Source organism: Harpia harpyja, chromosome 6 (assembly GCF_026419915.1).
Source record: "Harpia harpyja isolate bHarHar1 chromosome 6, bHarHar1 primary haplotype, whole genome shotgun sequence".
NCBI classification, from domain to species: Eukaryota; Metazoa; Chordata; class Aves; order Accipitriformes; family Accipitridae; genus Harpia; species Harpia harpyja.
In genome coordinates this window covers 27,588,875-27,616,760 of record NC_068945.1, presented here as the reverse complement: position 1 = coordinate 27,616,760, position 27,886 = coordinate 27,588,875, and the positions used below count along the sequence as shown (strand labels likewise).

General features: G+C 58.3%; 1 protein-coding gene across 8 annotated transcripts; it reads right to left on the bottom strand.

Moving 5' to 3' along the window:
• Nucleotides 1–620: 620 nt before the first annotated feature.
• On the bottom strand, nt 621–27,558 carry TRIOBP (TRIO and F-actin binding protein). 8 transcript variants are annotated; one of them, XM_052788903.1, is made up of 22 exons: nt 25,623–27,558; nt 22,882–23,115; nt 21,403–21,536; nt 20,894–21,005; nt 20,297–20,552; nt 19,527–19,878; nt 18,587–18,719; nt 17,230–18,213; nt 16,871–16,966; nt 11,137–11,193; nt 10,713–10,781; nt 10,172–10,261; nt 9,204–9,313; nt 8,194–8,752; nt 7,446–7,556; nt 5,313–5,460; nt 4,660–4,771; nt 4,006–4,165; nt 3,542–3,655; nt 3,147–3,233; nt 2,152–2,315; nt 621–1,414 (listed from the first exon to the last, which is right to left on the bottom strand). In XM_052788903.1, exons 2-21 carry the CDS (start codon nt 22,993–22,995, stop codon nt 2,154–2,156), a joined length of 3,960 nt encoding a protein of 1,319 aa, XP_052644863.1. In that variant the 5' UTR covers nt 22,996–23,115; nt 25,623–27,558; the 3' UTR covers nt 621–1,414; nt 2,152–2,153. The 8 variants fall into 8 exon arrangements, with proteins under 8 accessions (XP_052644863.1, XP_052644862.1, XP_052644864.1 ...); XM_052788902.1 differs by lacking the exon at nt 25,623–27,558 and adding an exon at nt 24,274–24,479; XM_052788904.1 differs by lacking the exon at nt 25,623–27,558 and adding an exon at nt 24,274–24,478 and having other exon boundaries at nt 20,297–20,498.
• Between the last annotated feature and the right edge of the window lie 328 nt (nt 27,559–27,886).

Here is a 27,886-nt window from a genome sequence, read left to right as displayed (position 1 = left end):
CCCCTTCATCTTCCCCTCTTCAGTCGGTGCCTCCAGCCCTGGCACAAACCCGCAATTAGGGCTCTTCTGTAATTGTCAGCGGCCTCTCTGCAGAGCAACAGCTCACGTTCACATTGGGATGGGGCTGAACGAGGAGCAGTCACCCCCAGATCCTCCATCCTGCCAAAAAGCAACATGCTTCACCCAAAAACATGAGGAGGAAAGCATTTGAGATCCCTCTGATCTCCCCCAGGACCTACACATACTCTACCAGTAATTTGCAGTGCCATCTGCCTCCACCAATACTAGATTTACTAACGCAGCCCAGGCTCAGCTCTTCCTCCATGGGGCTGAGAGTCCTTGTGGGATTTTCGGAGCGGTGTGGTGAAGCAGATTATTTCCCCCCCTCAAACCCAAAGGTGGAACAGACAGCTGGATAACGGCACTGCAGGGCTCCGCTCGCTCTCCCGCCAGGGGCTGGGGGTGCTCCAGCTGCTTTCTCTCCCCAAATCCAGAGGGAGAGAAGCGACAGGTCAGGATGCCCCAAAATCACACAGGAACCTGGAAAAATGACCGCCCACCGCCACACTGGGTTAGGGCCACATGGCAAGCCTTCGCCCCGAGGAACACATTTTTCTCAGTGAAAGGGGAAGATTTTATTAAGTTAAAAGTTGAAGGGCACAGCAGAGCAGCAGCAGCTGCCACCTTGGGGGAGGTTGGCTCTGGTGGGTGCAATAGCAGCCTCACAGCTCCTCTTCCCCAGAAAGAAGAAGCCCCGTGGCTCTGGGCTCCTGCCAATTTGGGTTCTTGAAGGAGCCAAAGGACAGTCACGGAGAGAGCTCGATCATGCGGACTCTTGCCAAGGTCTCCTCTTTCAAAAGTCCCAGGCAAGCACGTCCATGGCAGACTGCCCCGGCGGCTCCCTCCTATGGCTTGCATGTCTTCTCCGCAGGTCCCTGGGGGTGGCACGGGAGGGGGAGCGTGGTCCTTGCCGTGCATCCCAGTGGGGCCACGGAGACATTTGGAAGAGAGGGAATATGTGCCGAAGGTGGCTGTGTGGCTGGGAGCAACGGGGCTGGGGAGGGGGGGGAAAACCAGATTCTCTTTTTCAGGTTAGAAAATGCTGGTGATGTAGTAAGAGTTCTCCCCCTCCTCTTCCCCTTCTTCCCAGGGGGAAAAAATTCCTCTACAAAATATAATTTTCACATATAAAATCCTGGAGAAGGTGCATGTAAGGAGCCAGTCCAAACAACGTGCTCAGGTACGCAGGCAAAAGGGGTTCTTCAAAAAAGCTTTGGGAGGGGAGTGAGGAGGTTGAGGGGGGTGTGGGATTCCTTGCCAAGGCAATAACGGATGGGATTCAACCTCCCCCTCCCCGCAAGTAAGGAATGGAGCAAATACAAACCAAGAACAGATAAACAAACGAAGAGCAGACCTAGAGAGAGACAAAACCAGAAATGGTTTAGAAAGGCTCCACCGAGCGCAGAAATGCCGTCCCTTCTGCTCCCCTGGGGAGATGGCCGCCTCGTGCGCCGCTACAGACCAACTCATCTCGGCGCTCACCAGCAAGCGCTGGCGGAGCAGGGTGACCCCAATCCCGACGGCCACGGCATCCAAGCAAGAAGCAGAAGCGCTCTGGACAACGGGATGCCCTCGTTCCCGTCACCCTGCTTCCCTCCCCAGCCGCAGCGGGGATGCCTGCAGGCGAGCGTGGGAGGAAGGCTGGGTCTAGTCGGGGCTGCTTTGATGCAGACCTAAAATTTCCATGCTGCGATAGGGAAACCGCTTCAAAGGCGAACGCAGCAGAAACATCACCTACGTAAGTAGCGCGTAACTGCCCCTGCACTGTCACCCAAGCCACAGGGCAAAGGCCAGCGCATCGCTGGCTCCCACCTCCAGCCCGGTTGAGCAGCGGTTGGTGCTGGCTGCAGGAGCATCAAGAGCAGCGCAGTGAGAAGGGGGCTGGGGACCTTGGGAGAATGTCAGGGATGACAGGAGGGCCAGGGGTGCAGGATGAGAGGATGCAAGAAGCAGAGAAGGAAGAGTTTAAGCCTAAAGTTTCAGCAGAGTGGAGCGGGAGGAACCGGCGGCTTCCATCCCTCTGTCAAAGCGGGGCAGCTGGTCTCAGCCACCTGCACCCACAGGGGACATCGCAGCATCCCCGACGCTCACCGTTACTCGCCGATGCTGTTGCACAGTGACTCCTTCTCCTGCAGAGCCGCCATGGCCAGGCGCAGGTGCTCCTTCAGCTGCTCGATCTCTCGCTCCGAGCGCACCTTAATGTGATTCAGCTCTGCATAGACATCTTGGTATTTCCCTGAGGCAAATCTCTTATCCTGCCAGGGGAGGGAGAAGGACCAGTAGGTGAGGAGGGGGGAGCCAGCCCTGGGTTTGAAGCCCATCACAATCCAGACCACGCAGAAACCGTTCAGAAGAAGAGCGTGGAGGTAGAGCTTCCCAAACCCTGGGCTGGGGAGGAAGGCAGAGTCACTGGTCCCGCAGCAGCGGGGATCTGCAGCATCAGAATTGAGGAGGCGATGTGAGCTTTACCATGGCTCATGTGTGTTTGGGCCAGCCGTATTGGAAAAATAAACCCCACCAGAGACGCAGGCCGCTGAAAGGGCTGGTCCCAACCACTTATTCGGCAAAAAGCTTAAGTGAGAAAGTTGTAAACTCCTGGAGCATCACTGAATCTCAAAGCCTCTTTCAGGTACCCCTTTGGCAGGGGTCTTTGAAAATCCCTCTGAAGGAGCTGCTGCCAGTGGAGGGAGCAGCACACCCAGCAACAGTGCCCAAGGAAACACGTCCACCCAGTGAGGGGACAACCAGGGGAAGAGAAAAGTGGCTGGGGAAGCAGAGTTTTCTGGGCAGGAGTCACCCGGGCTTCCCACCTGGGAAAGAAGGGCTCCTGGCTTGTCCACACTTATAGGTACATACATCTGGTGAAACCAGCAGCAAAGTCTCCGTGACATTTCCCTGGTACAAGGTACACGGCTGCTACGCGCTCCGGAGCGAGCAGGGACAAGGAGCACAGGTGACAAGAGGGTTTGGCCTGAGCATCCCATCAAACCCAGCTGAACCCTGTTGACATGCAACACTGGTGCTCTCCTCCCTCCCTTCTCCTCCTTCTCCTGCCGCTTTCCCAATGGCTCCCAGAAAACACCAACCTTTTGCATCATCTGCAGCTCCTCCCGGAGGCACTGCACCTCTTTCTTTAGGTACTGGAGCTCGTTCTCCTTCACCCGCAGCAGCACCTACGCCAGGGAGGTGGGAGAGGAACCAGAGGTGACTCAAAGAGCCACCATTTCGGAAAGGCCAGCCGGCCCCGGCGCAAGCGCGGTGGTGGAAAAGGAAGGAAGGGCCAGGAGGGCTGGAGCAGGAAAGAGCACGAGCGGCCCGGGAAAGCGGCGGAGGGGAAGCTTGCATACCTGCTTCCCACACCGGCCCCACTGCTCCATGCAACCCCCTCCCGCATGCTCCAAGCCAAAACCACTGCGAGGAGGAGACCCCCGGCACAGGGTAGGGACGGAGGCAGCGGGACAGCCGGAGAGGACCCTCATACCTCCAGCTCGCAGGAGCTCCGCTCGTTGTTGTGCGGAGAGCAGTCCCCAGAGCTTCGTGACGAAATAAAGCTTCGCAGCTTCCCGATCTCATCCGAGAGGCGGGTCTGCAGCTCCTGCAGGCAAAACCAAAAGACATCAGAGTAGCCATGGCACAGGCCTCTCTGCTGCCCTGGCCCCTCCATCTTATGCCAGCCCTACTTCAGCTTAGAGACCTCCTTGTAAGCCCCTGCCCATAGGCGACGGCAGCACCTACAAGTAGCACAATACACTTGCTGTATTTAACCCCATAGTTAAGATGAGCCCATCTACAGCCTCTAACTCTTAATTTTTTTTCTTTCTGATGATAAAATCTCAGAAGGGAACAAATACGAAGAGATAGGGGAGTTTTAAACAGAGAGGCTGTGCTGTGCAGGGGAGGAACGCACTCTGCGGTCCCTGCTGGTGGGGAAATCCCTTCTCTTGCCTGGTTTTTCCGGAGGAGCTCCTTCCCCTCCTGCTGACAGCGCTGCAGTGTCTGCTCCCGCTCCTCTGCTTTCTGGGTGAGCTCCCCGATTTCCAGGCACTTTTGGGAATACTGCTCAGAAAGCACTTGCAGCTCCCGCTTCAGGGAATCCACGTCCAACCTGCCAAAGAGGCACTGGCTCATCGCTGCCCCACAACCCTCGCTGGCCCCTGGCCATCAGCATCGTCTTCCCCCCTGCCACGGGCAGCCTCTGCCCACATCGGTCATTGGCACAAAAAAATGCTCCATGTGGACCAAGGCTTCAGTTCCCACCCTCCTGCACACGAGCATGGTGCTTCTAGGAGCTTCAGGCCATGCAGGAGAAACAGAGGAGCTTTCCATAAAGAAAATAGAGGGAAGAAGCTACAGGGAAAACAGAAATGCTGTAGGGAACACAGAGGTGCTATAGGGAAAATAGCCAAGCAGGGGATAAACCTCCCTGCGCTACAGCTCCAGCAGCCCTGGCAGTCTCCGCTGGTCACCCACCGTCCCCAGGGAAGGAGCTGGGGAGGCGGCAGGAGGGAGAGCTGGGGGCTACGGCCGCAGATGGGGTGCGGTGACACTGGCACAGGGCGGCAGCATCGGGCAAGGGAAGCAGGAGAGGTGGTTTCTTACTGGTGCTGCTTCTGGAGGGCATCTGAGACCGAGCTGCATTGCTGGAAGCTTCGTGTCCTGCCCAGCTCCTTATTCATCTCCTCCCGGTGGGCTTTCTTCAGCGCTTCGATGGCTGCAGAGGGCGACAATGGGAGATGGGGGATCAGGCTGTGCCAGCTCCGGCACATCTGGGGAAACCACGCCAGGGAACTGGCTGAGCTCTTTCTGCTGCAGGCTCCCAGACCTGTCTTTGCAGATTCCCTCTCCTTCCCTTCTGCCCTCAGGGCATCCCCCACCTTCTCCATGCCCCAGGATCATCCCGATGCACCCAATGCTGCTGAGGAGACTAACACAGTGCAGTGTGGGAGCTCCCCGCCAGCTCTGCCAGCCCTGCCTGCCTACAAGAAGGTGCTGGCCCCCTCCCACCCATCCACAGGGGCAAGACCCCATTTCCCACAGCATCTTTATGCCCCGTCCCCCCCGAACCCAAACAGACCCCCGCAGCACAGGTCCGAAGAGCACAAAGCTCATGCTCCAAGAAACATCAGCCTCACACCAGTAGGGTCAGCAGCGTGGCTCCAGATGACTGGGATGACCGGTTTCTGGCAATAAACATTTGGGAGAGGCGGGAGGGACCCAGCTGAGCGGGGACACGGCTTGCTGTTCGCTCCTACCTGCTGCTGTCGCCGCCGCCTCCTCTGTGAGGAGCCGCTCCTTCTCCTGCCGCAGCCGCTCCAGCTCCCGCTGGTGGTGCCTCTGGAGCTCCTCCATCACTTGCTGGTGGGACGACTCCATCTCAGCCAGGCTGCGCTCGCAGGCCTCCTGCCGTGCCAGGGAAAGGAGCGGTGAGGGACCAGGAGGGCAGGAGGAAGGGCTCGGGCCAGGACAGGCACCTGGCTGGGCTAATGTTTGCCTTTGCAAACCTCACCCAAGTCCAGGGCCATTTTGAAGGAAGTGAGACCACTTTCCAGGAGGGTCTTTTCCTTCTCAAAGCGAGGTTATCGCTGAACACAACCATTTGACAGGGCCACGCATCTTGCAATCCCCTCGTGCTTTGCAGAGGTAGAAATGTTCCTCTTGCTGTTCTTAAAACTGAAGCAGCAAGACAGGAACGTTCCTCTTGAGCCAAGAGCTGGGAATAATGCACCCGACACCCCAGTCCAGACCCTCCACCAGGCTGCACTGCCAGAGAACCGCATCTCATCTGCCTTTTAAATGAAGCAGCATCCCCCAGAATCAATGAAAGCTGAGCCTCTTCTCCTGAAAAGTGACACCCTGCACTGCCCTGCAGCCTGACAGAGGCTGCCAAAGAGCCCTCCCCAAAGGCTAATGCTTAGGGATCCTCCTCACACAGCTCACCCTCCTTTCTGATGGCTCTGAGACCAAGGGGCTGGGTCTTTCACTGCTAAGCGCTGTGGTTAACTGGTGTTACAGCAAAGCAAAGCGGTTCCCACCTTGGAGCTACGCCTCTGCTCTCCCTCCAGATGCTGGCAGCACTGCCTCAAGCCTCTCAGGAAGGGTTTGTTCACCACCAAACCATGCCAGAGTATTATTTTAAAAAGCCAGGGCCTCTAAGACATCAGTAGAGACCCAGGAAACCATCGTGTCCCCCAACAGCCCCTTGCCACCCCGTTCCTTCCCCCACTACTAAGGCGAAGGCTGATATAAAGGGCACTGGAACACATTGTGGGAATGCAAGTCCTTGCTGGCTACCCTCCCTACTGAGACGAGGGAAGCTGGGAAGCTTCACAGATCGACCAGAGGAGAGGAAAAGGCGAGGGATCAATTTGGTGATCTGTCCACAGACTGGCAGAGAACCTCAGCAGGCTGAGAGAGAACGAGCCCTTTGGGGAAAGGTCAAGTTTGGCCTCAGATGTGAAATACTGGCCTTTTGAGTGAAGTTATTAGGAAGATAAGGTGCCATTCCTCCCCACTTCTTTTGGTTTTTTTGACCATAAAGAGGCCTGTGAGCTGTAAATATTAGATCAAGATGACAGAGCAACTGGTAAGTGGCTGGTCTCGGCACCACGGAACATGTGAGTTTCTTTATCTGGGCTAGGTACAGCCAAATGGCTGCAACAGGCTTTGCCAGCCCCAATTTCCGTCCCCCCCCCAGTATCTTTCAACACGTACGGCACATCCTGAGATTCCCACAGCATGGTGGAACGGCAGCCTCCCCCCAGGAAATCCCTACGGGATGTGACCCCGCTTGTTTTAGACGAGCCCATGGGGGGGGTGGAAATAAATAAACAAAGAGAAGCGAGAGGCTGAAGCACGAGCAAACTCTGCTTGGCGGGCTTTCCCACGTGCTGTCCCAGCAAACGAACGGGCTGTGCTGTCAAAGTGACCTTCAGGGCTCGGGCGGCTCTGGCAGGGACGGGAGCTTCCCAGGGCCTGGCGGACTGCTTTTAACAAGGGATTCGGGAGCCCCTGTTAGCAAGAACCACACGTGGTGAGCCGCAAACCACTGGGGAACGCGCAGGCAGCTCGGCAGAAAGCTGCTGACCCGCTCCCGAGCTGGGGGACAGCTCACCCCCCCAGCCCAGGCCAGCATCACACCCACACACAAAGCAGGGGACAGATCCTGCACCTCTCCCGCTCCTCCCCATTTATACTCTGGCCCCTTTAAGGCCAGGCAACACGCACCAGCCTTTATGTAATTAACATTGATTACAAGTGGGCCCACTTAGGGTCACCACGGCAACCCAATGATTAGCGATACCTGCTCGGCAATGAGCTGAGTCCCAGCGTTTCCCAGTTTGGGAATGGGAGCGACCCCAGGGTCCCATGTCCAGCGCCCTGCTCACCTGTGAGATGTACCCCCGGGGCACGTGGCCGTCTCCCTGGGATTTCACTGCCTCCCGAAGGCTCTCGTTTCGGGCCCGGCAGGACTCCAGCTGCGCCCGCAGTGACTGGACCTGCACCAGGGAGGGGAGAGAGATGCTCAGCCAGGGTTGGAAAAGTGCCGCGGCTTGACCAACGTGCCGCATTCGAACCCTGGGCTTAGGGATGGGGAGGACCACGCGCGGCCAACGGAGATGGCTGCTTCCCACGGGAATGGCAGCCTGCCAAGGGACCAAATCGGCAAAGCCAGCCCCAGCCTGGTAAGGGCTAGCAAGGAGGGGAGGAGACATCCCAACTTCCAGAGGTGGATCCGTGCTGGAGGAAACATGGGTAGCTAGGACGACAGACAAGCGCATGGCTCTTTTCAAAGGCTGGGAGGTGAAGCACTTGCAGGCTTGGGAACAGCCAGAGAAGAGAGGCTGCGGATGTACTCCTGGGAAACACAGACTCCACGCAAGCAGTGCCACCAACTAACTTATCCTGGACCAAAATGTGGCCTGGGGAACCTCTCCAGGTGTGCAAGAGCAGGTCTCCAGCCTCGCATTACCTGGTTGCAAAAGCTCCCACGCACTCGAGGGGTGGCAAATGGAGCCAGAACGAATGAACATCTCCCTGCACCTCTGCCTTGCTCTTCTGCAGAGCCTCCTGCTGCCAGGCACCACACTCAGGGGCCACCAGAATCCCACTTTCAGAGACTAGGGATGGTCTTACCTCCTTTTTCAGCGCCTCATTGGTGTCTCCATGGCCCCCCTTGCTCTGGTTCAGCAGTGCCGTCAAGGGCACTTGCCGCGAGTCTTTCAAGGGCAGGCGTTCCAGCTCCAGCCACTTCTTCTCTATCTCCTCATTCAGCCGAACCCGCTGGTCCTCTGAAAGCGGGGGAGCGGGGAGGTCCTGCTCCCCCACCTTGCGGGAGGAGTCTCCTGCTGGGCTGTCGCTGTTTGGGACCCTGCCGTTGGGGGTCTCAAACCATTTTCGCCTCTCCTCTGAACGGACGGCCAGATCCCGCTCCAGCTCCTCATGCTTGGGAGTTCGGTCGGAGATCCTCAAACTCCCTCTCGTCCTCTGCAGGGACCCGTGATTCCCAGGGTCCTGCGGCAAGGGAGACAGCTCCACGTAGTCAAAGGCATGGCGCTGCCCGTCCGCCTTCCAGAGACCACCCTTCGAGTTCCCCTCGGAGCCCAAGCCCGGCCGCTGCTGCTCCTCTGTCCGGAGTGAGCCCTTCTGGGGGACGCAGTTACGGAAGGAGTTCTCCTTATCGCAGTCAGAGAGCCTGAAACCAGAGCAGCAGCCAGTGAAGGAGAGGCACCACGTGGGAAAGGATGCCGATGGAGACGCTGCCAACTGCCCAAGGCTCAGCCCTTGCTCAGCCCAGCGTTACAAAACCCCACCCTGAGCGTGGAGCTGGGCCTGTAGCATCCCAGCCCTCGGGGAAAGGGGTTCCTCCATAGGGTGGGAATGATTCACCTCTGGTTCCAGCCATGCTGGTGGAAAAACCCGGCTAAACTGATGTGGCAAGGCAAAAAGCGGGTGCAAGAGCAGGAGCCATCAGGCTCTCATCCCTCGTCACCAGCTGGTGTATCCGGGCCATGTTCAGGAGGAGCGGAGGGCAGGGCTGATCTGGGAGCAGCGGGATTTCCAGAGGGGCCTTCCCAGTCCCTGCCTGCCAGGGGAGAGGGGCAGCAAGAGGGGGAAGAGGAGAAGCGGCACGGGGCAGCTCTTACTTGGTGACGTCCGGAGCGCTGACCGGGCGCACATTCTTCCTCAGGGCTTCGATCCAGTTGCGCCGGATGCCCGAGGTCATCGCCGACAAGGTGAAGACGGCATCCTTCGTCTGCAACAGGGAGGCAATGGAGGCCCTGTCAGTGCCCAGCAGAGGTGCAGGCAGCTCCCACTCGCTCCCTGAGACCCCCAGGCACCCGCTCGCATGGGTGCTGGACAGTGTTAGAGAGGCCACCTGCTGCCTCAAAGACTCTTGGGGCCAGGAGGAGGGCTGGGAGCAGAGACACGCTCTTTGCGGGGAAGCCCGTTACGCATCCTCCATGAGACCATCTCCAAGCAAAGGCAAAAGAAACTTTGCTGGCACGCTTGGCCAAACGTGAGCCGATGCAATCCAGCCGTTCAGGTGCTGGGAGCTGGGCACCAGCACTGGGGTACAGCAGCAGGCTACAGGGAAACCCAGACCGTGAAGTCCCCAGCCCAGCACACCCACAGAAACACCGTTTTTTGTGCTGCCTTAGCAGCCACCTCCTGCTGCTACAGCAAGTAGCCAAGGACAGGATTGTACCGGCGCCAGATCCAGGGTACAGGCTGTTACTCGGAGCACGGTCAGCCAGGTTACACTGAGATCTGCAGTGCTCGCCACTCCCTCCCCACGGCTCTAGAGAAGCTGCCTTGGCCAATGGGTCAAGTAAACACTCCTGGCGTTCAGCTCGGCTCCTGGGCCGTCTCCAGCACAGCCTTCGGCCAGCCCTGCAAAGCCGCCTCCTCCTCCTCCCTTTGCAGGCGGGCAGCACTCATGTCCCTGAGCACTGCCACCCACGCGTCACCGACCAGCCTTGCCGGGCCACCGTCCTGGCAAAAGGTTTGCACAGCTTGCCTCTCGGCATCTCGGCACGGGGAGGGAGCACGCGTTCCCACCCGGCGTCCCTTGGTGCTGCTGCTCCGTGTCCACACGGTGCCGGACACTCACGTGTATCTGGAAGCCATAGTTGCGCTGCACCGCAAACTCCGTCACATCCGTGCAGGAGCAGAGGTCGATTTCTCCGTCGAGGTCATCAGCCTGCAAGCACAGCCACCCACTAGGACATCAGTGCAAACCCAGCTTTGAAAAAACCCCCCCATCACCTGCCGGCACCTTAACAGAAGCACAGGCTGCCTCTGCCTTCACCCCACAGCTCTCTGGGAGCCAGTCTCAGCTTCCCCACACAGCACGGGGAGCCAGCAGCGTGGATGGAGAGTGTCAGAGATGCCCAGCCACAGGACCGGCCCTTCTCCTCACCTCCCACCACTGGCAGCCCCCCCCAGGTTTCACCACCCCATCGGCCCGCCTTCAGAAGCCCGTCCTCTTCGTCACCCCTTGGCAAAGAGCAGCTCGCCACCTCCAGCGCCTTTCAGGAGGACGTGACGCTGCTGCTTCTCCCAGGAGCGTACTGATCGTGCCAGGGCTGCGTTCCTCTCCCCCCCTGGCCGGGAAGGAGGACAGGGGCTGGAGAAAGTCTGGCCGTGCTTACCTCCTCCGCGTTCGAGTCCCGGTAATACCTCAGGCTCGAGTCGGTCAGCACGAACCAATGTTTCTTCCACTGCGGGTGGGTTGGGCAGGGGGAGGGAAGGGAAAAGACAGGAGGGAAACGGATAAGCAGTTACCGGGGGAAGCGTAGGAACAGGGAGGGACGCTCTGCGCCGTGACCTCTCGGCCTCCTCTTCCCCCTCCTCCATGTCCCCTCCAGCTCCCCCCCGTGCCCCTCGGCTGGGAGAGGGGCACCGGGCGAACCTCCGTGGCCGCACACAAAGTGAGGCACCTCCACCAAAGGCTTCCCGCTGTCCTTCCCAGCAGGAGCGACCTCAGCAAGCGAGGGGGAAGCAAATCAGCTGTTCACCAGGGGATCAATAGCAGCAGGGGCTGGGGGAAGAGGCAGACCCTCGCCTCGGGCTTACCTCTCCCGGCTCGTCCAGAATGGACATCCATCCCTTCTTGAAATTGAGGAGATCCGGCTGGAGAGGAAAGGACAAAACAGAGGGTTACTGTCTTGGAGAAACCCACAAAAGGGCTTTTCATGCCAGGGGGTGGAAGGCGAGTCCCCAGTGGCAGAAAGACAGTGGGAATAGCCTGGCATCGCTTTTAGGAAGCTCGTGGGGGTGTAGGACCCAGTGGTGAAGGAGAACTGGATTTAGCTTTCGGCAGCAGGCAGTTTTTCCTGTAAGAGGAAGCAGGAGATAAGGAAAGAGGTTTAAAAAAACAAAATTGAAGGAAAATATGCAGCAGGGAGGTTTCCACAAGGTGCCTCGGAGGTATTTATTCAGAGAGGGGGAGGCAGGGACAAGGGGAGCGGGCAGAAGGGAGTGCTCCACCGCCACCAACGGGGCTTGCCTCGGAGACAGAGGCAAAGTTGCAAAGAACCACAGGCCTTGTCCAAACCCTCGCCATCCGTGCCCCAGAGCTACGTCCCTCTGGTAACTTCACCACCAATCATTTATTAAAGACACAAGTAGCTCTCTACAAGAAACAGCCCTCACCGCAATCGTCCAGGAGGCAATTCAACAACTGTGAAAACACGTTGCCTTTAAACGACATGCCCCAGGGTAGAGATGAAATCAGAGTCACAACCAACGCTTGATCCTCGACCCTCTCTAAGACTCTCCAAGATGCTGGGGGGTCCTCTCTTACCCAGCTCTTTCTGCCCCCTCCTGCTGCAGAGCTTGCCCTCTGCCCAGCCTCAGCCACAGCTACAGAAGAGGAGGACGAACAGAATTTCACCCAGATCACCCCGTGCTAGAAAGAAGTTTCCTCCCACCCCCCACCTCCTCCTAACCTCACGCCACTGGTGCGGCATCCCAACCAGTTTATCTCCTTCCCAAGGTGGAGCGTCAGAGAGCTGACTCAGGGGAACCGCTCTCCCTGGCTTTGCCTTCAGCCAAACAGGCTCGAGCTGCTCCCTCCTCCCAACCCTGCTGGCTCCGGAGAAGTTGCACCACCAAATAATTCAGCCCAATGCCTCTTCTCCCCGGGGATGCCAGGGTTTGCCGATCTGCCCCTTCTTCTGCAGCTGAACCAGGCGGGGACAGTGCCGGAGAGGTGACGGTGCCAGAGCTGGACCTGCCAGCGGTCTGCACCAGACCTGCCAGCCCGGAGGAAGCCACCAGCAGTCCCTCACGTGCCACAACTACCACCCGCGACCAAGCTGCCAAGAAGGGGGGGCTTGGCAAGCCGACGGCCACTCCGTGCCCCCTGAACGAGCCCGGCGGCCAGCCGCGGCTGCCCCGCAAGCCCAGCTCCCCGGCCGCCCAGCTGGGCCAAGCCTTCCCTGCTTTCATCTCCCCGAGCTGCCGCTCTTGGGTTACACCCAAAGTTATGGGGCGGCAAGAAACGAGGACGTGCCGGCCCACCCCGACGCTCCGGCTATTGGTTTGAGCAGGCATGGGGAGGCCCGCCAAGGGGAGGGTCACCGGCTGCTACAGCTTCAGGCTTGGCCAGAAGCATCCAACAGTGGCCCCGAGCCACCCGGGAAGGGAGGCAGGCAGGGAAACGGGAGCGAAAGGGCACGGGGGACTCCCATACCTCACCTCCCGCAGAGGTGATGGGCGCTGCTGGCGGCTGGGAGACGAGGGGGACGCACGCATTCCCATCCCTACGGACCCGAACGTCCTGCCGGCCCCACTGCCGCCCTGAAAAAGCACCCCGAAAATTAATTCCTTCCCTGTGGCAGCAGCTCCACCCTTTTTCCCGTTATCCCTTCCAATCCGGTGACTTCAGCTCCGGCTCCGAACTGGGAGTGGCAGGAGGGAAGGAAAGGAGGCGAAACGTCAAAGCGCAACCTTCCCCCCTCCCGGGACGCACACACGTGCTCGGCAGAAGAGAGAACGGGTAGGCTCTGCGGAGGTGGAAAAACAATACAGGGAGCGAAAGAACTCCTGGTTGGGGCTTTTGTACGGATCAGCTGGGTCTTGTCTGATTGAGGATTTACAATCCCAAAGCATTAGGTGCCAAAATAATGAATGTTAACGGGCTGTATGCCCCTGGGAAAACCAGCAAAAAGTCCTGCCAGAACCGCTGCCCCTGATGCAGTGCTGGGGCCAGAAAATCTCCCCGGAGGGCTTCTCCCAAGCGGGTGAATTGCACAGGGGTCATTTTCCTTGCCAGCCCCATTTTCCCTGCCACCCCCAGACACAGAGCCGCAGCTCTGGAATTGGCTTTGAACTATTCTTGTCAAAGAGGGGCCGGTACCGTAGGACTAGGCATCAGTTGATGCACAAAGTGCTTAAAGCCACTTTTCTCCCCCTCCCCACAACCAAATCCAGCTTCCTCATCCTGCATAAAGAGCTCAGGATACCAGCAGAGAAGAGAGCAGGGTTCAAACCGAACCCCCCACCCAGAGGAAACGGCTCAGCAGTGGGAGGAGGAAATATCCAGGAAAGCCGAACCACTGGGAGAGATCCGGGTGCCGGAGATGCAAGGATGCGGCAGGATGCACCCCTGGCAAAAATGCACGGCCCTGCAACACAGCTTGGGGCTGCGGATGGCGAGGCTTAGGCTCGGGAGGTGGCAGCAGCAATTTTGCCTGGTTGCATCCGTACCCACCAGAGTTATATGTTCAGGCCCACAGTTGGCCGGGTAGAGGCACTGGAGGGGGTCCCAAGGAGCCGGGGACGTAGGTGACATCTGGAAGGACTGGCTTACAAGAGCAGGTTAAGGAGAGGCAGCTGCCCGTTCTGGCTGAAGAAGGGCTACAGAGGAGGTGATAACAGCCTGCAAGTATCCGAAGAATGTAAACACCAAAGAAGGAAAGGGGATGGGGTGGGAGCGAAAAAATGGCTCCTGGCTGGTAGAGAGGCGCTGGAACGAAGAAGTGGAGAAGAGGCTGCGGCAGGCTGAGAAAGCTCAGTGTCCGAGGGGGGGAAGGCTGGGATGGTCAGGTGTGCTCCTTCCATTGCCGTGCCTCCCGCTCTTCCCGCTCCCAAAAGCTCCTCAGGACCGCAGGTCCTGGAGCGCTCCTTCCTCTCACCTCTGAGAGATGGTGCGAGGGGCTCTCGGCCTCCCGGAAAGCACAATGTCTTCTCTCCTCCAAAAAGGGAACCCGCTTCGCGAGGCGCGGGCCCCGGGCCAAAACACAAAACAAAACCGCTCTGGCTCAGTTTAGTGGAAGCAAAACCGCTCCGAGGCTGGGGCACCCATGCAGCTCTCGAATCTAGACGTGCTGCAAAAGCAAGCGGGCGACAGGCTCGCCCTTTCCCACCGCCCCCGTGCGAAACGCCGGCGGGCACAGCCCGGCCTGTCACCTCCATTACCCTGCTCCGCTCAACAACCTTCCTCTCGGGCCGGCAGACATCCGCACCGAGGAAGCCTTGCCCCAGGGATGGGATGCTCCCTGCCCCGAAACCGCATCTGGCTCCCACAGGGAGCAGGAGCTCCCCACACCCGGGGGGTGAGGAGGCGTGGGATGGGGGGGATGCGGATTTCACATCCGACTGCGGTCATCGGTGCGGTGAGCTCGGCAGGCCTCAGCTTTGGGATGTCTACCGAGGTGGGCTGGTGCCCGTCGCTAACGAAGCGGCTGAGGGGAGCCCTGGAGGGGTACCCGGCGGTGACGGGGAAGGCAGACAAGGGGGCACCGACCCTCAGCCAGAGTCCCCCCGGGGAGCAGCGGTGCAAGGGAGCAGAAGGGACCCCGCAGAGGCGGCTGCTGACAGCCGGGGGGGCCCCGCCGCCCCTTCCCCAGCCCCGCGGTGGTCCCGCGGGGCACCCCTAAGGCCCGGCCGAAAGAGAAGGAGAACGGCCGGGTGGAGAAATCCCCCCCCAGCCCACCCCAAACCCCGCGGGCCGGCCCCGACTCACCGTCATGGCGGGGGCACCGCGGCCGGCGGCGGGACCGGGACCGGGACCGGGACCGGGACCGGGACCGGGACCGCGGTGGGGCCGGGCGCTGGCAGCCAGGGCGGCGGGGCGGCTTCAGCGGCCGGGCGGCTTCCGCGGCCCCACCATGCCCGCTCCGCCGCCTGCCCCACGCTCCTTTTTTTTTTTTTTTTTTTTTTTTTTGCAATTTGAAAAAAAAAAAAAAAAAAGAAGAAGAAAAGGCGGGGGGGGGGGGGGGAATCAACCCAAAAAAACTTTTCTTTCCTCCCCCTAAACTTCCTGGGAGGGCCCCGGTAGGCCAATAGCAGCCAGCCGCCGCCGCCCGGGCCGCCCGCAGCCAATGGAGCCGGTGGGGCGGGCGAGGCCGCCGGGCAGCGCGGAAAAGCGGGGGGGTGGTGGGGGGGTCGGCCCCGGGACGGGGGCGATGCTGGGGCCGGTGCCGCGTCCCCCTCCTTCCCCGCTGGCCCGGGTGAAGATGAAGCCTGGGGAGGGACGGGCTGAGCCGCTGCTGCCCCAGGAAGGGACCCCCGGGCAGCCCAGCCCTTGTGCAGGCAGGGTTTTCTTTCAGGCAGGGTTTTCTTTCAGGCAGGGATTATTTTTTTTTCAGGCAGGGATTTTTTTTTTTTTGGCAAGGATTTTTTTTTTTTTAGGCAAGGATTTTTTTTTTTCAGGCAAGGATTTTTTTTTTTTAGGCAAGGACTTTTTTTTTTTTTTCAGGCAAGGATCTTTTACAGGCAGGGGTTTTCAGCAGTCCCGTCCATGTGTGCAACACAGCGGGGTCTTCACCTTCGGTCTTGAAGCTGCTCGGTTTTATCCCCTGTCCCCAACCCCCAAATCAACCCCTAAAGCAGGGATTTGCAATCTTGGCAGAGGTGGTAGCAGGTCCGGGGGGGGGGCCTCTGGTGCCCCCAGAAAGCCAGCTGGCATCGGGAAGGGGAATTGCTAGAGACGGTCCCAAAGGAAAAGGGGCAGGGGCTGCATATCACAAAAAAATGCCAGGCTGTGTATCACAAAAAAATGCCAGGCTCCCCTGTGCAATTACACCGAGGCGATGCTTCTCACCGCAAGGCAAAGCGAAGGTGTCTGGCCCAGAGCTCGGTGCTGAAGAAACCTGGAATAGGTAGGGAGAACCAGCCCCGGGGTGTGCAGGGAGAGCTCAGGGCTTTGGGCTCCTCTCCAGCCCGGGGCAGGGAAGCGAGGGAAGGGATATCACCCGTTTTGAGTTTCAGAGGCCTTTGGGAGCTTCCTGCCCAGCTGCGGTTTGTCCTTGTATAAAGCACAAAGCCAGGCCCTAGCAGGGGACAACCTGGCCAAGACGACTGATGCACACGGAGAAGGGATAGAGGCAGGGACTCGGGTGCAGCTGCCAGCTACACGGGCTCCCGGGACGCTTTCTGCAGCCCTCCAGAGCCGCTCTCACGCCATTTTTGGTATCCCAGGAACGCCAACACAATTGACCATACCTTCTTTCATGCTGCTAAAGCCCACTTCGTCCCCATAAAACCCTCGGTGCCATCGCAGCACCGGGCAGTAATAAAGGGAAGGAAAGCAGCTACGCTGAGTTTTTTGTCCTAGGTCTACTGCTTGCCTCTCTCTGGCTTTAAAAAAAAAAGGCTCCGTGCCTCAGTCTCCCCACCTGAGAAATGGGCGAAGGACAAAGGAAAGGGGGGGTGTTAGTGAGCGTGGTGTCCAAGAGGTCGTGGGAAGGCAGCACCATGCTGAGCCTGCTCAGATCAAGTGCTGAGACCCAGGTGCTGCCCACAGTGACCTCCAGGGAAGGGCAGCTGCCCTTCCTCACCATTCCCAGGGCCTGGCCCCTACCTTATTGAGCTTCTCACTGGCATTCGAACGTGGCTGCGGGCTTCCTGAGGAGCCAGTGCTGCTCTGCAGTGGGAATGTGCCTCCATCCAGCTGGGGCTGCAGGGGGAGAAAGCAGGAGATGAAGCCATGGGGGTTTAGTCCTCGCCTAGGTTTCCCAGATCCCAGCATCCGTCTCCTGGCATGGGGCGGCGGGGGAAGCATCCTCCCTCCTCCCAGTGCCGAGCAGACAGCGCAGCTCCCCTGGAGAAGCAGAGGATCTGGGGTGCACAGAATTGCATCCCAGGGGACCCACCCACCCTGTGCTTGCCAGTTTTATGCCTGGTGGGATCCCCATCAGCTCTGGCTCCTGCCCTACTCACATGGTAAATGAGAAGCCTCTTGTTCCCCCAGTCGCTTTCCAATGGCTTCTCTGGATTGTTTGTGTCTCGAGTGTGCTCGGGACCCTTCCACTCATCCTCCAGCCACTGTGCTGGACTCTCAGGCCTTTTCCAGCTGTCATCCGGCCGTAGCCCTACATCCAGACATCTAGTGGGGCTTTTCCAGTCCCTTTCCAGCTGGCGCATCAAGTCCGCATGGCACACGGGCTTCTCTTGGCGCTTCCAGTTCTTTTCCCACGCCTGCACTTGGTGGGCATCCCCCCGACCCCTGCAGTCCTGCTCCAGTGGTCGTGTTGGGCTCGCAGGGCGCAGGGGCTTGCCTCGACCTTTCCAGTCATTGCCGGTGCCCTTCCCGGGGTGGGAGGGCTGCAGCTTTTCCTGGAGGCTCTGCCAGCCGCATTCGGATGGCTTCCCGAGCCCCCCGAGGTGCAGCAGCTTCCCCGGCTTCACCCGTTGCCTCTCTGCCCCCCGCACCGGGCTGGGAGGGGAGATCTCCTTCTGGCTTCTCCACGTGCTCTCCGTACACCTCCCGGAACTGACGGACCGTGGCGGTGGCCCTAGCCGGCTCAGCCTGCTGTTATCCGAGCCCTTCCCAAGGCCCGCGGGGTGCAGGGAGTCCCCTCGGCTCTTCCTTTCTGGGGCTTGCCCCGTACCCCCAGCCTGCCAGGTGGCTCGACCCCTCTCCGAGTTTGGGGGGTGGCCAGGCTCCCCTCGGCTCCTCCAGCTTTTTTCCGAGCGCCAGGGAGGGCTCGTGGGCTCCCCTGCCCTCCTCTCTGACCGACGGGATGGACTGGTGGAGCGTGGGCTCTGGCTGCCTTTCTCCAGCAGCCAGCCGGGGCTGGCAGGGCGCTGGGGATCTCCCCGGTTCCTGCTGGCCTTCTCGGGGTGCCGAGCCAGGCTGGGGGAATGGAGGGGCTCCTTGGGGTCTCTGCTGCGCTGCTCGAGGTGCCAGGAGAGCCGCTGACCCTAGGGACATGGGGGAGAGAGAGCAGAGAGTCCTCTTTAAAAAAAAAAAAAAATGCCGATGAGCGGGAACAAAACGGGATTGGGGCTGGGAGACAGTTTGGTTAAATAGTTCCCCAGACAGCAATTGCACCCCTGTGCACGGAGCCAGCCTGTACTGAAGAGAAGCCTCTTGCACCCAAAGGGTGAAAGGGCTGCTGCCATTTAAGAGCCAAGAGTCCCAATCCATGGCAGGAGGAGTGCTGGGAATAGAGGGAAGGGGAAGCAGGGGATTGGAAGAGAGAAACACATGGCAGAAATAGAGGAAAACGTGGCAGGAAAAAGCAACGCAGCTTGGGGAGTTGGGATGGGGTCCCGCCATGCAGCCAAGCCTCACCTCCCTGGGCAGGCTGGGGCTGGACTGCCTCCGAACTAGGTGGCCTTTGCTGGGTGGCACCGGGGTCTTGCCATCGAGCCGGTCCACGCGGCCCTCCTCCAAGGCCTGGAAGGCCTCCAGCGTCTCCGATTTCCTACGGGCACACAGAGTTTGTCTGGCCGCCGCCAGGCTCAGCTCAGAGGCAGAGCCCCTGCGGACCCCGCTCCATCTAAGCCCGACCCCACAGACCTCTGCCTGCCCCAGACACCGTGTGCGCCGTAGCCTCTCCCTGTCCCCATCCCTTCAACCACCCCAGCTTTTGTGTCCTGCTGCCTCACCCGTGTCTTCTTCATACTATTCCTTAAGCTTCCCTCCGTCTGGTCCTTCACATCCCACCCACCTGCCCCGGATACTTCCCTGGTCCCCATTTACATCCCCTCCTGCCCTGTACCACCGACACTGGAGCCACTCTTGCTTCTCCAGCCAAGACCCACCCAGCACTGGGTACTTCTTGGCATTCCCAGTCCGTTCCTGAGCGGCTCTTACAGTGCACCCTGGATCCCTGGGGAGCCACTGATGCTGGGAGTGGGGACCACCTCCATCCTTCCCCCTTTCCGTGGCTTGCCCTGCTTCGCAGCACGTCCTGCAGCTTCCAGGAGGTGGCTGTGAGGATGAGGAGGGTGGGCTGCTCCCTCCACCTCCAGCAGCTCAGCTTCACTCCACCTTTCCAATGGCCTCAGCTGCCCGCGTGCCGCAATGGGGGAGCATCCCAGGCCAGGAGGTGCTGAGCCTAAACCCAATCCTTGCTTTAAGGGAAATTTAAGCACAGCTGAAAGCTAAGCTTTGCCACCTAGCCCTGCTCTCTCCCTGAGGCACAGCGATTTGGAGGTGGGGGCCCCCCGACAGCATAGGGGGGGCAATCCCCCACCTTTGACCACCGTGGAGACCCGTTGCTTCTCACCTGCGTTTGCAGCCAAATATCCTCTCCACCTCCACCCGGCCGGGGCTGAGCGTGCGGGAACCACAGCGGTTGACAGCATCCCGCTGGCCGAGGCGCTTGGGCTTGGGCAGGTCTGCCAGCACCGTGTACTCCTGCCTCTCCAGCCCGTGCTGCCTCTCCGTGCCCCCGCCACCGGGGTGCCCACGGGGCTCCCGAACCCGGGAGCCGGCGAGGTGCCTGCCGCCGGCCAACGGGTCACTGTGGACCAGCGAGGAGCCGGTGGTGGCACGTGGTGGGGTGGATGCCCAGGGAGGGTCGGTTTTCTGGTGCTTTGGCCAGCTCTCCTTGGGCTTCTGGCTGGTGGAACGGCGGTCTGGGACGGGGAGAAGGCCATTACTGGGGGAGGCGCGAGCAACACGGGATGCCACCACGTCCACAGCAAAGCAGGCCTTCGGAGGAGAGCTAGAAACGGTCCAGGAGGGCAGAGATAAAACCCAGACTCCCTCCAGGTGTTGGGATGCAGCACTGCGAGCCGAGGGCACGCCAAACCATGCAGACAGAGAACACCCGGGAGACCCACGGTTCATGGTCAGCACACACAGAGATGCCATCTCATGGACTCTGGGCCTCATCCCTTTGCATGGTGGCCACGGAGGTGTTGAATGCCTCCCGGGACCAGAACTGGGTAAAGAGATGCTAAATCTAAATAGAGATCTGCCATGAACTTCAGAGAGCCCCGGGTGGAAAGCAAACCAGAACTAGGATCTCACACGGGAGCAAACCAAGTGTACCTGCTTTCAGTGGGCAGATTTCTTTCCTAAAGCCCTGGGCCTCAGTTCTCACCCAGGATCCAGAGGGAACGGGCTGAGCCCACCTGGGTCTGTCTGCCTGCAGGGCTCGTGGCCGCATCTCCTCCATGTGGCCTGTGTAGCTCATCATGTCCCGTTTGCCTGATCCCAAAGTGTTGTCCCACAACCGGGTCATTTCCCCGTCCTGGGAGACAAGATAGGGCAGATCTCTGCAATGGGGACTGGTGGCTTTTGTGGGCTGGAAGGAGGTAAGAGCATATATGAGAAGTTAGAGCCCGTTCAGCCCAAAGCTGCTGGTGAAAAGGAACCGGGAAAGGAGCTGGGTGAGCATAAGATGACCCCAGCCTAACATCAATGGGCATGGCAAGAAACAACATAGGGAAGTCAGCATGGGGGAATCCAAGAGCAAATCTCACGTGCTCTTTAGGGGGAGAGCCTCATTTGTGGGGATTAAGGGTCTCAGCTGATCCCCCCTTGCATCTCAGGACCTTCTGAATGTGCCCAGCAGAAGTGGCATTGAAGAGCCGAGGGGGCCGGGGAGAGCAAAATAACCCAGACCACAAGAGATCCCCATCTCACCCTGGCAAGCGTAGAGTTGGCTTCGGCACAGGCGCTGGGGTTGGTGCCGGTTTCTCTGTGCTCACCCTCAGCTCCGGGGCTGAGTGGGGGATATCCCCTGCTCTCGTGCCAGCTGTGGGTCAGGGAGAGAGGACAGCTGGTGGTCAGCACAGCCCGCAGAGCTCAGGGGTGGGTGGCAGCGCCGGCAGCCCGAGCCACACCGGCTTTCTCTCTACTGGATGGGCAGAGGCTGGCAGAGCCCATCCTCGGACCACTAGCCTTGCTCTAGAGGCAGTGAGGAAGAAGGAGACTCTTTTGGTGTCCCCCTGACGTCTCCTGGGACAGCCAAGAGGAATCCAGTTAAAGGGCATGGCGTGGGGGTTGCTCAGCCCTTTTTCCCCAGGCACTGGCGTGCGGAGCATCAGGGAGAAGGCATTTAATTTCCCCCTGCTCGGCTTCCTGCTCCCCCTCCTCCGTTCTTCCCACCAAGGGTGCTCGTTGGAGCAGCGCGGCTCCCGGCTGGTACTCACCGCTCCGTCCCCTCCGCTGGGCCCACGCACACGTATACCTCGCACTGCGGGGCTAAAATACGGAGAGCATCCCAGGGCCCGCCTGGGTCTGCGTCGCTGCCGCCATCACGCCCTGCGACCTCCACGGCATGCTCCTGCGAGGAAGAAGGGGGTGCAACGGTGCGATCAGCGTGTTGAGGATGAGGAGGAAGGCTGCCCTTCGTAAACACCTGCTTCTTCTACCTCCTCCGAGAGCAGCCTGGCCTCTGGGGCTCTTGATGCCTCTCCCAGCCCACTGTTGAGATTTTTCTCCTACTTCAGGAGCCAGAGAAGCCCAGCACGCTCCTATTTGATGCTGAACGCTGCAGGCATCCCAGAGACAGGGCGTGTGGATGACGGCTCAGGGAAACTGCCCCCCCCCCGCCAAGTCAGAGTTGATGCTGCTGGCAGCCGCACTCCCTCGCCACCCAGATAGCCCGAGGTGAAGCAATGGAGCCAAGAGGGAGGGAGATTTTTGCAGGGAAGGCTGTAGCCCCAGCCCCTGCCTCTTTCTCTGTCAGGGCTTGCAGGCATCTCAGCATCCTCCCCAGCCCCGTTACCTGCGGGGCTTACGAGCAGCAGCGGGGGAGGCTCTGGGGAGCTGGCTGTCTGCGCCGCCTTCCCTCCAGCGTCTCACCCGCACCGGGATTCGCTCAGAGGCGACGGCTCTGAGCAGATCGTGGGCGAAGGGCTGAGGTAACCTTAGAGGGCCCAGGGCCAGAGGGAGAGAGGGAGAGGGCAAGAAAGAGAGAGGGAGGCTCATTACTATTTAATCATCCCAGGCCAGTCGCTCCTGGAGGACGGTGAACAACACGAAACCCTCCGTGAACATGAAACCAGCTGTCACCCAGTTGGAGGCAGCCAAGCGGCTTTTGCGTCCGGCCCTGTGCCGAAGGACCATGTTGGATCAAGGTATCCGGAGCCCAAAATTCTGTGAGATTTATCCCCCTCCTGCCTTCCCCCCCCTCCCTGGGACCAGCTCACTGCAGCTGCCCCAGGGACAGGACTCAGCCCTGGCCCTAAACCAACAGCCAGGGGCCACAGCGACATCCACCAGGACCACATTTTAGGCAAGGCAGGATGTAAATGCCAGCAGGCATCAAGCAGAGATTAATCCAGGGTGGGTCCCTGCTCTGCCAGTCCCCCCTTCCCTCCTTGTAGCTTTGCATCTGCAACATCCCTGCTTTCCCTTCCAGGATCTATCAAGCCCCTGGTACCTGGTGTCCAGCTCTTCCCTGCTAAGCCAGCTCCCAGCTCTGACCTGGGCACGGTTAAATGATGGATTCCCATGCCTGGGAAGACTCTCTCCCCATGCAGCTTTTCCCCAAAGACATCTAGAAAGTCCGCTGAGCCTTTGTCTTAGGGATTTCCATCTCTACAAAGGCACATGGAGTCCCAACATGGAACAAAGGGGCCCTTAATGAAGAATTCATAGCCTCCAGGTGGGATGGAGGAGCTCACCTGGATAGCATGCTGGTGAGCCCCTGCGGCTCTGAAACAGTGCTGGCACAGGCTCTTTGCAAATATGTTGGCTTCAAAGTTCATGCAGGGCACGTCATCTACTGAACCAGACATCGTTGATAGCAGGGACGAAGATCTTTGGCTGCTGGGCTGCTGGCAGGGGGCAGCCAGGAGGAAAAGGTGGCAGGAACAGCAGCAGAAGACCAGAGCTTAGGGTCCCCCAGCCTCAGGCTCCTGTGGAAGCAGGAATGTTATTCCCAGACTGAATTTTGCTGCTCTCAGCTGGCAATACTGGAATCAAAGGGCATCCAGGTGCAAGGTGATCAGTATGATCCATATAATTATAGTTAATAAAAGGGTAGGCTCCAGCAGGGACCTCTTTTAGAAGGGGGCACTGCACTGCACCCTCAAATGACTGCTGACACCCCCCAATTTGGGAGTCCCCCCGGATAGAGGGAGTGATGCTCATGTCCTGCTATTTTGTTTGATGGAAGTTTTCTTCCTTCAAGCTCTCTTAAAAGGCACAAAAAGGAAACCTTTCTTCTTGACTATGTTGCTCATAAAGGGATAGCTATAAGCAGCTTAGGAAATTTAGAAACCCACTGAGACTCTTCCTAAACTTGTTGATCCCACTAAAATTTCTGAGACCTATAAGACAGTCGATTGCAAAACTGTGAAGGGCAACAAGCATTTCTGGCACAACAGCTGGCCTCCACTCTTCTGTCCTGGCTTTTCATAAGCATCCTGCGCACCATCACCTCCTCTGTCCCACAGGGTTTGAGAGCGAGTCCTTGGATTTGAGGATGTGATCTGTGCTGGGAGGGCTCCGCTTAATTTGCCCGGAGGAGGCATCGACAGAGGTACAGGAAATCAGTGTGGGATGAGTCCAGCATCCCTGATGTGAACATGCCACTGCTCCCCTAAGCATGGACACTTGAGTCAGAGCAGCTGATCCAGGCTATGGCTGCTCCCCAAAACAACCAGGGCCAATTTTCAATGCTAAAACCAAGCTATAATTTTTGTTTGTCAGTGCGCTCATTTGCAATACAGCAAGTTGCACTACTGCTAACCTTGCAGCCTCCCTCCTTGCATTGGGGCATTTTCTTGACTCATTCACACAAAATGCCGGACAGGACCCTAACCACTCACCTGCCAGGGATGCAGCACGAAACACCCCAACATCACGGCCCACCCCTGCCCATGGAGTGCCACCTGTGGCTGGAGCCCATGGCACCCCACTGCCTGATGGGCAAATCATCGCTCCCCACATCCCTTGGGACCTACTACCAGGATAATGCTGTGATCCCCAAGGCCTCTGGCACGCACGCACGCATGCAGCCAGCCAGCCACGCTCAGTGCTCCCAGTGCCTCCCAGTACCCCCAGTACCTCACCTTCCCTATGGCTCCCAGCACCTCGCCGCCCGCCGAGCTCCCCCCTCAAGGAAGCTCGCCGTGGGAACCGCGGGGAGCCAAGCCCCGCCCCTTCCCCTCTCATTGGCTGCCACCGAGCAGTCATTTAAATATCGCTCTCTAGACTGGCTGGCGGAGACGTGGGATTATGGCGCCCACGGGTGCGGGCACCCACGTGTCGGTGGCAGCGGGCGGGCGATCGACCCGGCTGGGCCGAGCCGGGCTTGGTGGCCGCGGGGCTAGTGAAGGAGCGGGGGGGGGGGCTGCGGCTGGGGAGGGGGCACCGGGTTACGGCTCCTTCCCCCCCGCCTTGCACCCTCATACCTCGGCCTCTTCCCTGCCCTTCTCGGCTGCATCTCCCCCGGGACCACCCCACCGCCTGCCCCAGCGCTCCCCCGGAGGTATCGCCCCAGGAGGTGGTTAACCTGAACCCTAAAAAGGTGCCAAAGCAGTGGACACATCTGCAAGCACCGAGACAGCCAAACGTCACCGTGTCCTCAGCACAGCTCCAACGGGAGGTCATCCCTACCCACAGCACTCCCCAGAGAGGTTTGTCTAAGCCAGGCTTTACTTGCTGAGCACAAGCCCTGCTTGAACCTCACTGTTCCTAGTGAAACATGCTTAACATCTGTCTTCCATTGCTCCTGCTACAATTCAACTTCCTTCTCTTCCCGGTCCTGGTGAGCGTTAAAAAAAGTTTAATTTCACTTCTTGTTTACCCATTGCAAACCACTCTTCAAACCTGACTTTCCTAGACAACCCCAGTTACTCAGCTCCATTAGTCCCCAAAAGTTCTTGTCACTCTCGCAGTAACTTCTTTCCCCAGTTCATTTCTGGAATACAATGCTGGAAGCAGCAGTGGGACTGTACTGGGTACAGCGTTGAACTTGATACGCTACTTAAGAGCAATAAATACAGCACACTAATTATCACACAGCTCATGCACATGCTGCAACCATGCCTCCTTTGCGTCGCGCTCCTATTTTTCCCCAACTGTCTGACCTTTTTGGCTCCCGGACTGGTTTTGATCCTCCGTAATCCCAATTATATTTTTGTGCTCGCATGTGTGTGGAATCGCCGTCTAGCCAGTGAAAGCCATCGTGCATGGAAACCCCAGCGTGGCAGCCCACGTCAAAGCCTTGCATCTCTCTGTGTGAGCCCTCGGGCGCAAGCACAAGTAATGCGCAGGTGCCCGAGGTGACCTAGCTGCAGAGCCAAGCGTGAAAAGCCCGCATGCAGGCCGTGCAAGGGGGAGCACACAGGGAACTGCTGGTCTCTGCTTTTCCTTTTCGGAGCAGCAGCTGCATTAGCACGTTGATTTTTGCAGGTACCTTATATTCGGAAGTGGCCTCCTCCTGAACAGCTGGAACTTGTTTGTGAGCAGCTAGGGGGAAAAAAAACCCAAACAACAAAAATGCTCAAATCCATCTTGAAAACAAGGGGAAGCAGCAAACAAGAGTTTTAAGCCACAGCCTGATATGAACTGTGATGTGTCTGGCAAACACTTAATGCGCTAACTTGTGTGTGGGAGCTCATATCCTTGATCCAATATATCCTGGGGTAGCCCGACTGCACACCCTGTGCATAACAAAGACAGCAGGCTAGGGCTGAGTCAGTAATTTACATTACAAAATAAAACTTTAATCAATCAAATGGAGAAATCAATAGTGCAGTGAACAATCCTGATGGTTAATGCTGTATAGGATTTAACAGTTCTGTTCTCAGTTTTTCCATACGCTTCCCCCCCCCCCCCCCCCATGTGAAAACACAACTTCCAGCAGGAACTGGAAGCTTTCAGAGCATGGAAGAGGCTGTTGGATATTTCGGCTGACACTTGAGAAAGGCTCAGAAGTTATTAGGGCCAGGGAAACAGCAAACTAAAAGAGAGATTCTTCTAAATCACCTGGCAGCAAAGTAACAAACACTGAAGTGCTATTGAGGTCACTTTTAACATCCCATCAGGATTACAATGAGGTAATCCAGCACTATCCAACTACCATGCCAGGCTGTCTACAGGCTGCGGAAGGCAACCCAACCCACAGTTTTCACAAACAGACAGACTGTACATTTTCTTTACAGTGGCTATCCCAGCTCCAGAGCAAACTCCTGGGGTGGGGAAGTGCAAGTCACCTTCCGCCCGCAGGCACGACATCCCAGAGGGAAGGGAAAGCTGCTGTACAACCCAGACCGAGGGTGTCACACGCTGTCCTCCAGCTTTGAGCTGCAGTCCCCTTGGTGTGGTACACCACTCCAGACAGAACTTCTCTCTCCTTCCCTCCTACATCTCTCTCAAACCCAACCGCAGAACAGCTCTAGAGCACGTAATTCCCAAACCAGAACAAGAAACACTTTGTGCTCCCCACACGGCACCTCTTGGACACTTTGGATGAGATCCAGTGCAGCAACAGACTTTTGGCCTTGCCTCCGAGTTGTGTTTTAGCAGCTCTGAAACACCCAACATCCTGAGGTGAGACAGGAAAGATGGGTAAGGTCACGCGTTAAACCCCATGAGCTTTCTGGAGCGGCCTTTAAGGCAGCATATGAGAACTATTTTGGAGGTGAGGAACCACACACACTACACTTTCATGATGTGACCGAGGTTATTCAGCGTTAGTGCCTAAGAACACAGCTCAGGATGGGACTCAGAGTCCAAGCACGCAAGGCACCCGTGGCACATGGGATAAGTGTCCACTTTCCCACCACTGACCTTCTTCAGAAGGGAGAGGGAGGTGCAAAAGGACCCGATTCCTCACAAGCATGCATGTCACCCAGTTCCCTCCAGAGGAAGATGCTCTAGCAGAAATTGTGTAGCTGCTGTCAGTGTTGAGATCATACCCTCCTCCTCGATGCACTGAAGAATTTCTCTGTGTGTGCATGCTCCAAGAAATGATGGGGAGATACATCAGGCTGGTGCCGCTAGCTTTAGCAGCTGGTGGCCATCAGCATTGCTCTGATGTTCCTCCATGAAGCCTCAGGCACTGGTTTACTCTTTCCCCTCCCATTTCTGGCATGAGGAATCTATGTACTCGCCCATTGCTGAGTTGCCAATTTTCTGGTGTGGGTTTTGGCCACACAGGCCTTTTCTTCGTCATTTCCTGGCCAGTACACATGTGGCATGGGAGAAGGCCTAGCTGACAGAGGCAGAATGGCTACCACCTCCTACAGATACTCCAGGACAGAAGCCAGCATGCTGCTTAGGCTCACTCTCCTCCTCAGAGGATTCACTCATGGTTTTGCCAGCAGTATTCCTCAATCCCAACCCTGCAAACTTTTTTTTTTTCCCCCTCCTGCTGAAGGCATCCATGCTAAAAAACATATACTGAGGTCTGAAGAAGAAAGGCAATTAAATGCTGAGGACTGCAGCTGCCCTGAGGTAAAGGGCAGCCTCTGCGGCTCCCATCCCAGAGAGCGCCACACATACAGCAAGGGCATTAGGGCATTTCATACTCCTTTGTGCTATCACGCTTAAGATCAGCATATTCAGCAGACAACAGAATGAGCCATTCCTGCTCTGGCTGGCTCTGTGTTACTGCAGAAACAGCTCCTAGCTATTCCATTTCCCAAGCACCAGTGGATTTCAATATCCTTTAAGCAC

Bases quoted from the DNA above. Each gene is read 5' to 3' on its own strand.
- TRIOBP (XM_052788903.1), bottom strand. From the start codon at position 22,995: ATGTCTGGTTCAGTAGATGACGTGCCCTGCATGAACTTTGAAGCCAAC. The intron at 10,262-10,712 runs GTAAGCACGGCC...CTGTGCTTGCAG, and splicing joins GGGACTCGAACGCGGAGGAG to GCTGATGACCTCGACGGAGA. The intron at 2,316-3,146 runs GTTGGTGTTTTC...CTCCCCTGGCAG, and splicing joins AGCTGCAGATGATGCAAAAG to GATAAGAGATTTGCCTCAGG.